General features: G+C 38.5%; 1 protein-coding gene across 5 annotated transcripts in view; it reads left to right on the plus strand.

Moving 5' to 3' along the window:
- The window catches only part of HORMAD2 (HORMA domain containing 2), a 103,829-nt gene that overhangs the window by 40,649 nt on the left and 48,647 nt on the right, over positions 1 to 14,533 (plus strand). For 3 of the 5 annotated variants that reach the window (XM_058281637.2, XM_058281636.2, XM_058281639.2), the window contains 3 exons: positions 7,221 to 7,288; positions 10,192 to 10,343; positions 10,517 to 10,770. In XM_058281637.2, the coding sequence (XP_058137620.1) occupies positions 7,221 to 7,288; positions 10,192 to 10,343; positions 10,517 to 10,770 (474 nt within the window). The remainder of the gene's footprint in view (positions 1 to 7,220; positions 7,289 to 10,191; positions 10,344 to 10,516; positions 10,771 to 14,533) is intronic. The other 2 variants (XM_058281638.2, XM_058281640.2) reach the window with 1 other exon arrangement.

Raw genomic sequence — 14,533 nt, forward strand, 5'->3', positions numbered from 1 at the left:
TTATCTCACCTATTACATCTTTCATTTCCATAAACTGTTATTTTTCTATTCAGGTCTTCAGATTCTTCTTTATGCTCACTCAGTGTCTTCTTGATGTCTCATATCTCTTTAGCCATATTGTCTTTCAACTCATTAATTTGTTTTGAAAACTTGTATAAATCTTGTTGATAAGTTGTCTCAAATCCTGTATCTCATTTGGGGCGTTGATATTTCCTTTGTTTGGGCTATTACTTCCATTTTCTTAGTATGGCTTGTAATTTTTTATTGATATCTAGGCATTTGGTTATGATGGTGAGTTTACACTGATACTAAATTTCTCTCTCTTTCATAGGATTTTAGCAGTGGGAGGCTGTGTTACTGCTGTTCTTTGATTCTTGGTTCACCTGTTCTAGGTCTTTAGGATTGTTCCTGGTAGCTGCTTAGATCTGGTCATGGGCCCAAGAAGGAGTTGCAGACCTGCTTCCAGGGACCTTGGGGAGGGAGGTTGTAAAGGTCAGGAAAAGCCTCTCTACTTATTTACTTTCCTCTCATGTACTTCCGTGGTCTGCATCAGATGGTCGTCTTTGACAACCTTCTTATTTCAAAGCCTGGGCAGAGTGTGTTCAATGCCTGGATCTATGTGCCAGAGGATCCTGCCTTGAGATTCAGAGCCTCTTAATTCATACTTTCTCAGAGGCTATTCTCCAACCCTTGCCAGCAACCCCCTCCCTTTTCCTGGGTAGAACATAATTCCATTCCCCTCTGTATCCTCAACAGTCAGCCCTGGTCTGTAGGTAGGATATTGAGAATTGGATCTCTTTCATTTCCTGCCAGCTCCCAGAGCAAACAGTGGCGTGGCCCCACCTGGCCTGGAAGGGTTTGTGGGACACAGACCAAATTTGTTGGCCAAAAGCTGAATCGCCTTAGTCTGCACTCTACTAACTCCACTTTCCTGGGGAAGTGGACCCCTCTGGCCCCCTCTCTCCATAGCCAGAAGCCAGAGAATTCAAAGCTGTCTGCTCTGAGGGGAAGGGCGGGGAATGGGTGCCAGTGGCGGCAGCTGTAGCTGCAGCTTTTATTCGCTGAATTTTCCCACTGAGATTATTTTCCTTTGCCCCTCTCTCTTCTGGGTGGTGTCCAGCCATTCCCTGGTGCCCTAAACCCTAGAACATTTTTTAAGGCTTTTTCTGCCTGCTCTTTTTCTGGAACTCACATCTCTCTCAATCCTCCATCTTCCTAGAAGTCTTCCCTATGTTTTCTTGTAATGAGTTTTATAGTTCTAGTTCTTATATTTGGGTCTTTGATCCATTTTGAGTTGATTTTGGTATATGGTGTGAGGTGTAGGGGTCCATGTTCATTCTTCTACATAGGGAGATCCAGTTTTCCTAGCACCTTTTGTGAAAAGACTCTTATTTACCAATGAGTGGACTAAGCACCCCTTGCCCCAAATCATTTGGCTATAGATATAAGAGCTGATTTCTGAGCACTCAGTTTGATTCCACTCATCTATGTGTCTGCCCTTTTGCCAGTACCGTGCTGTTTTGATTACTGTGACTTTGTAATAAGTTTTTTGTTTTTTGTTTTTAAGGAGGTACTGGGGATTGAACCCAGGACCTCATATATAGGAAGCAGGCACTCAACAACTTGAGCTACATCCACTCCCCTATAATAACTTTTAAGATCAGACAGATTGTATACTTAGGATATATCAATAAAATGGATTTGCTTAAAAAAAAAGATCAGTGTTAGTCCTCCAAATTTGTTCTTCTTTTTCAAAATGGCTTTGACTATTTGCAGTCCCTTACTTTTCCCTATAAATTTGATGATTGGCTTTTCCACTTTTGGGAAGAAGGCTGTTGGAATTTTGATAGGAATTATGTTGAATCTTTAAATTGTTTTTGGTAGAATTGACATCTTAACAGTATTCCAAATTTCCAATCCATGAACATGGAATGTCCTTCCATTTATTTAAGCCTTTGATTTCTTTTAGCAGTGTTTTGTAGTTTTCTCTGTCCAAGTCCTTTACATCCTTGGTTAGATTTATTCCTAGATATTTTATTCTTTTAGTTGCTATTGTAAATGGATTTTTCCCCTTGGTTTCCTTTTCTGATTGTTCATTGCTTGTGTATAGGAACACTACTGATTTTTTAGTGTTGATCTTGTACCCCACCACTTTGCTGAATTTATTAGTTCCAGTAGCTTTGTAGTGGATTTTTCAGGATTTTCTGTATATATGGCCATGTCTTCTGCAAATAGGGAAAATTTTACTTCTTGCTTTCCAGTTTGGATATCTTCTATTTCTTTCTCTTGCCTAATTGCTCTAGCTAGAACTTCCAGTACAATATTAAACAACAGTGATGACAGTGGGCATCCTTGTCTTGTTCCTGATCTTAAAGGGAAAGGTTTCTGTCTTTCACCATTGAGTATGATGTTAGCTGTGGGTTTTTCATATATGCCATTTATCATGTTGAGTAAGTTTCCTTCTATTCTAGTGTTTTAAGTGTTTTTATCAAGAAGCGGTGCTGGATTTTGTCAGAGGCCTTTTCTGCATCAATTGAGATAATCCCATGTTTCCCCCCCTTTATTCTGTTAATGTGCTGTATTACATTAATTGATTTTCTTATGCTGAACCATCCTTCCATACCTGGGATAAATCCCACTAGATCGTAGTATGTAATTTTTTTCCTAGTAATTTTCAAAACCCAGGACAAAGTCCCTGGGTCTCCTGATGCTTACATTCTTGTGAGGGAGAATAAGCAATAAAGAAATAAATAAAAATGAGTAAAACTGTTTCATTTAGTCATAATGCTATGAAAAAAATAAAGAGAAGATGCCTTGGTGGGGATGGAGGATGGTTGTGGTCTATTAGGCAGTCCATGGAAGGCCTTCATGAGAAACTTGTGTTTGAACTGAGACTGAATAACCCAAAGGAATCAGTTATATGACAGGATAAAAACTGTTGTTGTTTTTTCTGTAGTCAAATTCCAGTTCTGCCACTTTTCAACTTTATTTGTAAAATGAGGATAATGGTACCTATCTCAGAGAGTGTTGGCTATACATGAGTTAATAGATGTAAAGTACTTAGAGCAGTACCTGACCCAGTAAGTTGTTAGCTATCATTATTATCAACACAAACTGGAGATAGCATGTTCCCAACAAAGAATAGAGCTTTGCAAAGACCTAAGGAAGGAAGGAGTCCTGTATTCGCTTAGACAAGAAAGGGTGCCATGAGGCTGTAGCTTAGTGAGTGGGAGGAAAAGGAGCAGGAGATAAGGTCAGAAAGGTAGGCAGGGGAGAGATGAATATTGCCTTGTGAGCCAAGGCAACTTGTGGATTTTATTCTAAGGGCAATGAAAATCCACTGAAGGGCTTTAATCAAGGGAGAGACATGATCTGAATTTTATTTTTAAAAGATCTGGGGGAAACGGACTTGGCCCAGTGGTTAGGGCATCTGTCTACCACATGGGAGGTCCACGGTTCAAACCGCGGGCCTCCTTGCTCCGTGTGGAGCTGGCCCATGCGCAGTGCTGATGCGCGCAAGGAATGCCGCCCCATGCAGGGGTGACCCCGCGTAGGGGAGCCCCATGCGCAAGGAGTGCACCTGTAAGGAGAGCCGCCCAGCGCGAAAGAAAGTGCAGCCTGCCCAGGAATGGCGCCACCCACACTTCCCTTGCCGCTGACGACAACAGAAGCGGACAGAAACAAGACGCAGCAAATAGACACAGAGAACAGACAACCCGGGGGGGGGGGGGGAATTAAATAAATAAATAAATCTTCAAAAAAATAAAATAAAATAAAAGATCTGGGAGTGGATGTGGCTCAAGTGGTTGAGCACCTGCTTCCCACATGGGAGGCCCAGGTTTGGTTCCTGGTGCCTTCTAAAAACAAACAAAAAAACAAGCAAACAAATGGAAAAACCAACTTCCCACATATAAGGTCCTGGGTTCAGTCCCCAGCCTGGTATTTCAAAAAAAAGAATAAGAGGGAAGCAGATTTGGCTCAACTGATAGAGCATCTGCCTACCACCTGGGAGGTCCTGGGTTCAAACCCAGGGCCCTCTGACCTGTGTGATGAGCTGGCTCACATGCAGACCTCATGCACACAAGGAGTGCCGTGCCACACAGGGGTGTCCCCCGCGTAGGGGAGCACCACGTGCAAGGAGTGCACCCCGCAAGGAGAGCTGCCCTGCATGAATAAAGCGCAGCCTGCCCAGGAGTGTTGCCACACACGCGGAGAGCTAACACAGCAAGATGACGCAACGAAAAAGAGACAAAGATTCCTGGTGCCACAGACAAGAATTCAAGCAGGCACAGAAGAACACACAGCGAATGGACACAGAGAACAGACAACAGGGGCAGGGGGGAGAAGGGGAGAGAAATAAAAATTTTAAAAAATGGAAAGGAAGAAGAAAGGATCTTTTTGTCTATATTATAGAGGAAGAATTATAGGAAGATCAGTTTGGAGGCTATTGCTGTAATCCAGAGAGAGATGGTGGTGTCTTATATTGGTGAAAGCAATGAAGACAAAGAGAAAAAAATGTATGGACAATGAAGATGAAAAGAAGTGTATGGATTTGGGATATGCTTTGGAGATAGACCTGAAAAGTCATGTCAGTGGATTGGAATGTGGAGAAGGAAAGGCGATATGCTTCTTTTTCTTTGGTCTATGTGAATATAGTCAGTATAATGAATAAAAACTATTGATGACCAGTTTAAAGATTTGTTAGGCAACATACAAATCTGAAAAGTGGGAGCACATTGGGGAGCAGATGTAGTTCAAGTGGTTCCCAAGTACGAGGTCCTGGGTTCAATCCTCAATACCTCCTGAAAAAAAAAAGTGAGACCAAGTATCCTGGAAGACCCCACCTTCGTTGGTTAATGAGTTAGATTGAACTTGTTGAAGATTAACACCTGTGAAACAATTTCAAATGTAACTCTTTCATTAGTTGTTTCAGGGACCAAATAATAAAGTATTAATTAAATAATTTATCAATTACTAAAGGATCCACTCTTGATAACATTTAAAGAAATAAAATATAGCTTAAAGCATCCAACAGTTAGAGTTGATGGAGGAACATGGCCAGGCAGGAAGAATAGACATTGTTTGCTTAACAGGGCAATTATATTCAGCATTGGCTAAGAGAGGACAGTATGTATCTAGCCTATGTCTCAGGTGAGCATGTTGCTATAGGCACTCACAGGCACCTCTAATCTCACATGCCCCTCCCATTGTCCTCACAAAGGAGTATTTTGAACTTGATTTGATTTCTCCAGTAAACTGTCTTGCTAGAAAAATATTTTTTCTTTTGAAAATTAATGCCATTACCTATCAATCTCCTTCAAGTTTAAGCAGCATGAACCATTTTCTCTAGAACCTGAATACCTGTGGTTAAATTGTATACTGAAGGTTTAAGATCAGCAGAAACGGGAGACTAAATCTTGGAGTATAGAAAAGTAGCAGGCACACTGAATCTTTTTCTGATCAGTCTAACATCTTCATTCCCACGTTGTCAAGGACAAAATACAGAACTAGATGAATCAGTGGTATTTTGTGTTCTGAATTAAATGTGTAACGTCACCTGCCTTTAGCACCTTCTCCTACTCTGAGGACAAACTGTTCAGCATATCTAATCCAAATATTTGTTTTAACTATTAAACAGTCTTTTTAAAAAAGTGTGGTATATGTCTCTCTCATGAAGAAGTATCTTTTTTTTTTTAAGCATTTGTCCACTTCATCTTTTTTTACTCTTTAATTTTTAATTTTTTATTTATTTCTCTCCCCTCCCCCCCCATTGTCTGCTCTCTGTGTCCATTCGCTGTGTGTTCTTCTGTGTCTGCTTGTATTCTTTTCAGCAGCACCAGGAATCTGTGTCTCTTTTCGTTGCATCATCTTGCTATGTCAGCTCTCGGTGTGTGTGGCACTACTCCTGGGCAGGTTGTAATTTTTTTGTGTGGGGAGGCTCTCCTTATGGGGCACACTCCTTGCACAGGGGCTCCCCTACGCAGCATGGCACTCCTTGCACACTTCAGCACTGCGCATAGGCCAGTTCACCACACAGGTTAGGAAGCCCTGGGTTTGAACCCTGGACCTCCCATGTGGTAAGTGGATGCTCTATCAATTGAGTCAAATTTGCATCCTGTATCTCTCTTTATTTCTAGCATTCTTAACAGTGAAGAAAGAATACCACCTCCCAGGTGGTAGGCGGACACTCTATCTGTTGAGCAAGTCCGCTTCCCAGGACATTTTTTACTTACTGAAATAGCTTTTTAATTGCTCTCATAGTTTCTACTCCTTCCTCTCTGTACTCCATTTTCTTAAAATAACCAGTGTAATTTTTAAAAAAGGCAAATCATTCTCATTATTAAAACCTTTCCATGGTCTTTCAGTTTACTTAGAATGAAATCCAAACTTCTTATCATGATCAAAGGTCGCTGTGACATTCTCTACTACTTCACCTACTGCATTATTCCCCTTGCTCATTAATCTCCACCCAGTTTGCCTCCTCTCTGATCCTAGATCAGGCCACATCTTTTCCACTTTAGAGCCTTTACATTGCTGTTCCTTCTGCCTGGGTGTTCCTTCCCACCCCACCCCACTCCCTGGGATCTGCATATGGCTGTCTCTTGTCACTGAGGCTCAGCTCAAATATCACCTTTTCAGCATGACCTTCCTGACCCTTCCAACCAAATTAGTACCCCTCCCCTTCAGCATTCTCTGTCACAGTATCTGCTTTATGTCATTCACAACAGTTATCACTATCCGAAATTATCTTATTTTGTTGTTTATTTATTGACTCTCTGTTGTTCATATATTGAGCTGTATGTTCCAGAAACTCGGGACATTTACTGTCATGTTCACCACTGTGACTCCAGTGCCTCGCATACAGTAGGTGTTCTGTAAATATTTGTTATATGAATGAATATAACAACTGGCTTCTCAACTGGTTCTACTCATATTTACCTGTGTCCAGTCTGATAGTTGACTTCGTGCCTTCATTTTTCCAGCCTTATGATGATAATGATAGTATTTGCTGACTAACTCATTTTTAGCATGGAGAAGAAAATTAAGTTATGTTTATATTTGGAAATATTTCCTCCTGAATAATGTAATGCTGTGAAATAAACAGGTATGTAGGAAGTATAGTAGGTACACAATGAAAATGTTCCTTACTTATTATCAACTGAGACTCTGGACTTCTCCTTTAAAGTAACTTCTTTCTCTATTCCCTCTGATGTTTCTAGAAAGTGACTGAGATATACCAGTTCAAATTCAAATACACGAAAGAAGGGGCCACTATGGATTTTGACAGGTAGAATCTAATTGTTTAATGAACATGATAATTATATAGGGTCAAGGTAAACATAAGCTTCTTGAGGCCAGGGATACCTCTTATATATATTTTTGTCACTTTCCCACCAACCCATAAAAAGCCACCATTATAAGAGGGGACTGCAATTGTTTAAATATCTGAAGTCCACAGATGAAGTTGCTGGAAATAAAGGTATCCTTTTCTTCCTCCCTTCTTCTCCTCAAAGGTGGTATTTGTAGGGTCTAAGGCAGTTAAAGTTACTGGTTAAAAGAGTTTCCAACTCCATAGCAAAAAGACTTAGCTTTGAACCCTAGCTCTGACTATTAATAATCATATATAACTTCGGTCTGGTTACTCAACCTCCCTAAATATGAGTATTGTCTTCTGCACAGACAGATAATATTTTGTCTTCCATCATATTTATTAAATAATGCAAATATAAATCTTTGCCCATTCCTGGCACATAGTAAACACTTAATAAATGGTACCTAGTGGTAGTGGTGGTGATGGTAGTGGTCCTTGGTAGCAATGGTGGTTGGTGGGCAGCACAGCAGTAGAAATTTATATTAATAAGGCTGACAACATGGTATTAAGCCATAAGGTTCGATCTACCCACTAACCCAGAGTTTCTCAATTGCTGTGCCAAATATTGATCCCCTCAGTCTTTAGTATAGCCAGACAGTGCCTGGTATATGAAACCCCTGGACTATATATATCACTGTGTGAAGACTGGAAAGTACTGCATTCTCCTATTAAGTCTAAAATTCAGAGTTTTAGCTATACAAATGGGTTAAATAGCAAAGACAAGGACATTTGCTTCAAAGGTCCCCAGTGCAGATGTTGATATTTTATTGAGGAGCAATATTTATTCCTCTCCTTGTAGCTTATGGATTTGGTTACCAGATCAGCCGTAACGCATAGAGAGCAATATTTAACTGATGAGATAGAATAGAAGTGGAAGGGGAAGATGCGGGCAAAAAGCCCTGGGTAGAAGAGGTCTCCAATCAGGGAGATGGATGACACTGAAAGAAATGGCTGAAGGAAAATGTGGCCTAAGACTGGATTTTCGGTACTATGAGCACTGTCTTATCATGTATTGTGAGCTTGAGGATTACTCTCCAGGATTCACTTCTTTACTTATTCTCTCACTTGTAAAACTTAGACAGCACTAGGATATAAAGAGGAAGTAAGTTCCAGAAAAAGAATTAAGGTATTAAGTATCATTAGGTAATATTTGTAAAATATTTTAGATTATACAGCATTTTTCATATATATCATCTCACATAAAGCAGTTGCCTTTTACACTAAAATTCAGATATAAATACTGCAGACAAAAGTACAAGATTAATTTCTTTTGTTGTGAAGGCACATATGCTAAGACGTAAGCAGTAAAGCAAAAATGGCCAAATTTTTCAGGTACTAAGGCAGTGTGAAGGTAAAGCATATTACTTTCCTAGAAACCAAAAAGTAGGTATTTGTTTAAACAACCACTCAAAATTACCTTATCGACTCTCCATAGTAAAGATAATTTTTCTTTTAGAAGAGTGCAAGGAAATCCTGAATATAATTTTACTAATGTATACTGAAGTATCCCATGAGGTATGTGGATATACCCCTTCACTCTGGTTAAATGTCCAAATTGGTTAAAAATGAAATTTTATTTTAGGTTGTTCCAAATAGAACTAGCTTTGTGACTTTATACTGCTCTAAAGATCAATTAGAGGAAAACTCAACAGTTCAATTATTTAGGATTATTTTTTCACATTAAGTATTTACTATGTGCAAGGCATTATGCAAATATATTACAGTCATACTCCTTCCTAGAAAACACTCAAATATGAGACTAATTGGAGAAAAAGACTTTGGAGAGAAATTATAGCTTTTTTAGAGTTAGAAGGTAATATAATCCAAATTGCTCATTCATTAATTGAGCGGATCTTTATTGGGAACCAAATTAGGTACTGTAGAGAGGAAACATGTAGCCACTTGGCATGAAGGACAGACCAACACTTATCCTGAGGGTTAAATAAAGTGTGGGGCTTACCAGGGAAGACTTCCTTGAAGAGGTAACACAAGAGGTAGGAGAAATACAGGGGAGTCAGAAAGAGAAATGAGAAGAGCACATTCTAAGCAAAGTAAACAACACATGCAAATGCACATGGGTGAGAGAAAACTGGGCTGAAGTTACAAATGAGTCAGGAAAGAGGTGATGGTCAGGCTGATTGTGAAGGGCATTGTAAACACACCATTCTCGAATTTGATCTGAAGGGACGAAAGTAATAGAAGATCAGAGATGTGACGAGCAGATTTTCCTATTATTTCAGCAATGGTGTAGAGAATGTTTGCTGTGTGGATAAGAAGGAAAGCAGGGAGATTAGTTAGCCCTTGTGGTAATCCATGTAAGAAATGAGGAGGGGATGCTTTTGAGAGATAACCAGAAGGTAGAAAGGCCCAGAGCTGGTTATTAATTTTTTACTCGGAGAGGTGTAGAAATGTATGTAAGCTTATCTCACAAAATGAGTCGATTGACCCAGAGTGTCTAAGTGACTTGACAGAGGTCATTCAACTAGTTTAGCAACAGAACCCAGATTAGAGGCCAAACCTCCTAATTCCAAATCCATTGTTCTCACTATTATGGCATACGGTTATTTGTAAATGAAAACTTTTGAAAAACTAGATCACATTTAAAATGCTTTAGGGGACATTGCTATTTGAGAAATCCTTCATATAACATTGCAAAAAGTGCAATCACTCCCCTAATTTACATTCTAAAAATAGCTTCAAAAGTGTGCTGATGTTTAAGTCATGTTTATTTGATCACAGTCAAAAGTTTTGTTGTTTTTGGAATAATTGCCAATATTGTATGTGATTGAAAAGTAGGCTGTTTTTTTATGTGATTACAGCAGCAGTACAAGCTTTGAAAGTGGGACAAACAGTGAAGATATTAAGAAAGCCAGTGTTCTCCTGATCCGTAAATTATATATACTTATGCAGAATCTTGGACCCCTTCCTAATGATGTTATACTCACTATGAAACTCCACTATTATAATGAAGGTAGGTGGAAACCTCTGTCAAATTCCTTAAGTGTTGAACTAATATTTTATATAAATGGAAAGATTTTGCAAGCATCTGAAAGAAAATTCTGTTGCTACATTTGAAAGATTAATCTGACTTGTTATATTGAAACTCACATTCTTTCATGGCTTTCTGCCCTTTTCATTTTGCAGTCACCCCAAATGATTACCAACCCCCTGGTTTTAAAGAAGGGGTGAACTCACATTTCCTGCTGTTTGAGGGGGAGCCCGTCAACCTGCAAGTGGGATTGGTCTCCACTGGTTTTCATAGCATGAAAGTAAAAGTCACCACCGAAGCCACCAGAGTGTCTGATCTGGAAAACAATCTCTTTCAGGAGAATAGCACTACAGAGATTTCCCATCAGGGTCTAGACTGTGATGAGGAAGAAGAGGAATGCAACAATCACGTAAGGCAAAGCTTTAATGATTCTCCCTTGCTTCAGTTGAACACAGTTGACAGTTTTCAGCTCCTACACAGGTCACATCACAATAACAGGGTTCAAGTAGAGTGAGCCAATTATCAAAACTAAAGCAAAACTAGCATCTGACCTCAAGAAGGTTTTAGACTAAAAAAGTATTGTCTTCAAGAAGGAAATATATTTTGTTAAATGAAATTGTCTATGACTAAGAGGGGATAAAAAGACTTTCTAATATAATTTTTAAAATTAAAGGTCCTGTAAGTTTAGAAAAATTGAGCATTTTCTTTCTTTCATTTATAGGTAACTTATTTTTAGAATTAAAATAGTACTGTAGCTGTACATTCATATTCACCTAGACCAGGGGTTCTTAATCTTTTTTGTTGCACGGATCCTTTGCCAGTCAGGTGAAAACCATGAACCCCTTCTCAGAATGTAGCAGTGGATAGTTTTCATGACATTCAACTAGTGTTGGGTCTAACAGCTACCATAATTTCAAAGTATGGATGAGTGTAAGCGATTTTTTGAGATATGTAAGAACTGTAATATGATATGAAGTTAATACTGTAATTTATTGCATACATCATATGTGAAGGAAATGCTAGATTTCAGTTAGAGGTCAGAAAAAATAAAGATAATAAGTTGGTTTTTTTTTCAATTCAAGCTCACAGACTCTGAAATTTTGGGGGTCCATGGACCCCTGATTAAGAACCCCTGACCTAGAGTATAAATCAACCCTTGATTACTAGGATAATTGGAAGGGGAAGGAAGGGAATGGTGTGAGAAAAAGGTCATGAATAAACACAAAGCCGAGTGAAAACAAAATGTTAGTTAACTCTTGGTGATGTCGAAAGAGACAAGCTTTGGGACTGTGTCACTGAGGAAAGCCAATGGGCTGGAAGGGGTTGGAGCCAGAGAAGCCAAGCAGACAGGCTCTGAACCCTTTACTTTCTGACTTTCTCCAGTGGAGACTTGGATTTAATAGGACCCTACTGTGCCCTAGGTAAATCCACCCTCTAACTGACTCTTGTGTGGATGACAATGTTTACTGTATAGTCAACATAGTATTAAAGAGTTTTGAATCTGACAGAAAGAATTTTCAGGCTCTTCTGCTCAGTGGGAAGGATGCTACAAAATAATTTCAGGAGATATTTTAAGAATAGGATGATAATTTACTTGCTTGAGATAGTTTGAGTCCTATTTAAAGATAGATAAATGTGCTAAGTCATTTCTGACTGCTCCTCTTCTAATTCTTTAACTCTTTTATGTTTAATACATTGAAAAGAGATCCTGGTCTTAATTCAACTTAATATAAGTAACTAAATAGACAACAGTCTTCATTTTTTATTAAGAATTTTTGCAATATCATGCATAATGGGTTTAGCTTTTAGTACAAATTTCTTCTCCTGATTTTACTCAAGGAAGATATAGCTAACATAGAAAGGTTAAATTAGGAAAAGAATGAGCATGTTTCAACTGGATTTTTATCTCTTAAAATTTTAATTAAGAATTTTCTCTTTTACCATCTGAAATGAAAGCAGGACAGCCTAGGAAGGGATGGTTCAATTGACAGATCAAATAAGACATAGTGATAACACTTCCCAAAGGTACATTTAGTAGAAAGTATATATACAAAGACCTGGACTTTGTGGTAAACTCAGTTAATTTAAGATCCTTTCTCAACATTATGAGAAAATTTATAAGTCTTGTTAAGTGCTTACTCACATATTCCCACTAAGGACTCCTGTTATTGTTTTCCTTCATGAAATATGCACATATACACACTTATTCATACATGTACATATACATATGTACATACTTAGAAGTCTTACTTTATAGCTTTTAAAATTATTTTATTTTGGAGAGCGGGTGTAGTTTAGTGGTTGAGCACCTGCTTCCCATGTACAAGGTCCCAGGTTCAATCCCTAGTACCTCCTAAAAAATAAAAATAAGAATAGATTTACTTTATTTTGAAATATCCACACCAGAATATACAAAAATGATATGTACAGTTTTTAAATAATGAGAATATCCATTCAGGTTAAGAAGTAAAACAAACATTGTGAGATTTCACCATATTCTTGAGTGTTGGTTATAAACCATTCTCATAGTTTATCTATTCTACTATTAATGGGCATTTGAGTATTTCCATTTGGAGGCTACTATTAATAGTTCTTCCCTGAACATTCTGGAACATGTTTTTTAGTGAAATAAGTATATATATATTTTGGGGAATATACCTAGGTGTAAAATTGCTAGGTCAAAGTATATATATACATTCAGCTTTAGTAGATACTGCAGAACAGTTTCCAAAGTGGTTTTGCCAATTTATACTCTATCAGCAATGTGTGACAATATTTGACTTGTTGCTCCATATCCTCACCAGCCCTTGGCATTTTCCATTTTTTTATATTAACCATTCTGGTGGACGTGTACTGGTATGTGAGTATAGTTTTTATTTGCATTTCCCTGATGACTAATGAAGATGAACACCTTTTTATATATATATATTTTTTATTTCTCTCCCCTTCCCCTCAACCCCGGTTGTCTATTCTCTGTGTCTTTTAGCTGCGTTGTCTTCTTTGTCCGCTTCTGTTGTTGTCAGCGGCATAGGAATCTGTGTTTCTTTTTGTTGTGTCATCTAGTTGTGTCAGCTCTCCATGTGTGCGGCGCCATTCTTGGGCAGGCTGCATTTTCTTTCACGATGGGCGGTTCTCCTTACGGGGCGCACTCCTTGTGTGTGGGACTCCCCTATGTGGGGGGCACCCCTGCATGGCATGGCACTCCTTGCGCACATCAGCACTGAGTGTGGGCCAGCTCCACACGGATCAAGGAGGCCCGGGCTTTGAACCGTGGACCTCCCATGTGGTAGACGGACTCCCTAACCACTGGGCCAAGTCTGCTTCCCACCTTTACATATTTTTATTGGCCATGTTAGATATCCCCTTTAGTGAAGTATCTTAAGTTGTTTGCCCTTTTTTTTCCCATTGGATTATCTTTCTTTCTTTTTGATTTATAGGAGTTCTTCATATATATATTTTGTGAGTCCTTTGTCAGAAATAGATATTGTAAATATCTTCTTCCACTTTATGAGTTGCCTTTTTACTTTCATAATGGTGTGTTTTGTTGAACAGAGTTTCTTAATTTTAATATAGTCTGATTTATTAATCTTTTCACCTTTATTTGGCAGTTTTTGGTACTGCCTAAGAAATTTTTGTCAACTCCAAAACCTAGAGATATACTGTTTTTCTTTATAAAGCGGATATAACTTCAGAAACTAGAGATTTTTAAAATTATAAAAGACCACCATGAGGAATTTCATACCAAAAAATATGAATTTCTGAAATTTCTCTCCCTCAGATCTTCAGATATTCATATATTTTGGTATGAAATTATTCCTGGAGGTCTCATAATTTTTAAAAATCTCTTGTTTCTTTAGTGATTTCCCTCTTTTTATATTTGGTGCTGTTTATTTGTACCTCATTTGTTATTTATAACATTATTTACCAAAACTTAGTATTTTTATTAGTCTTTTTAAAAAGTCTGTTTTTGGTTTGGTTTGGTTTTTGGTTTGTTTGCCTTCTATTTCATTGCTTTTTTTTCTTTTCTTTTGCTGCCTTCAAATTTCTCTCTCTCTTCAACTCCAAATTGATCTTTACCCCTTTCCCTTCCTCCCTCCTTTCCTCCCTCCCTCTCTCCTTCCCTCCCTCCCTCCCTCCCTTCCTTTCTTTCAACTACCTACCTACCTACCATG

Source organism: Dasypus novemcinctus, chromosome 19 (assembly GCF_030445035.2).
Source record: "Dasypus novemcinctus isolate mDasNov1 chromosome 19, mDasNov1.1.hap2, whole genome shotgun sequence".
NCBI lineage: Eukaryota > Metazoa > Chordata > Mammalia > Cingulata > Dasypodidae > Dasypus > Dasypus novemcinctus.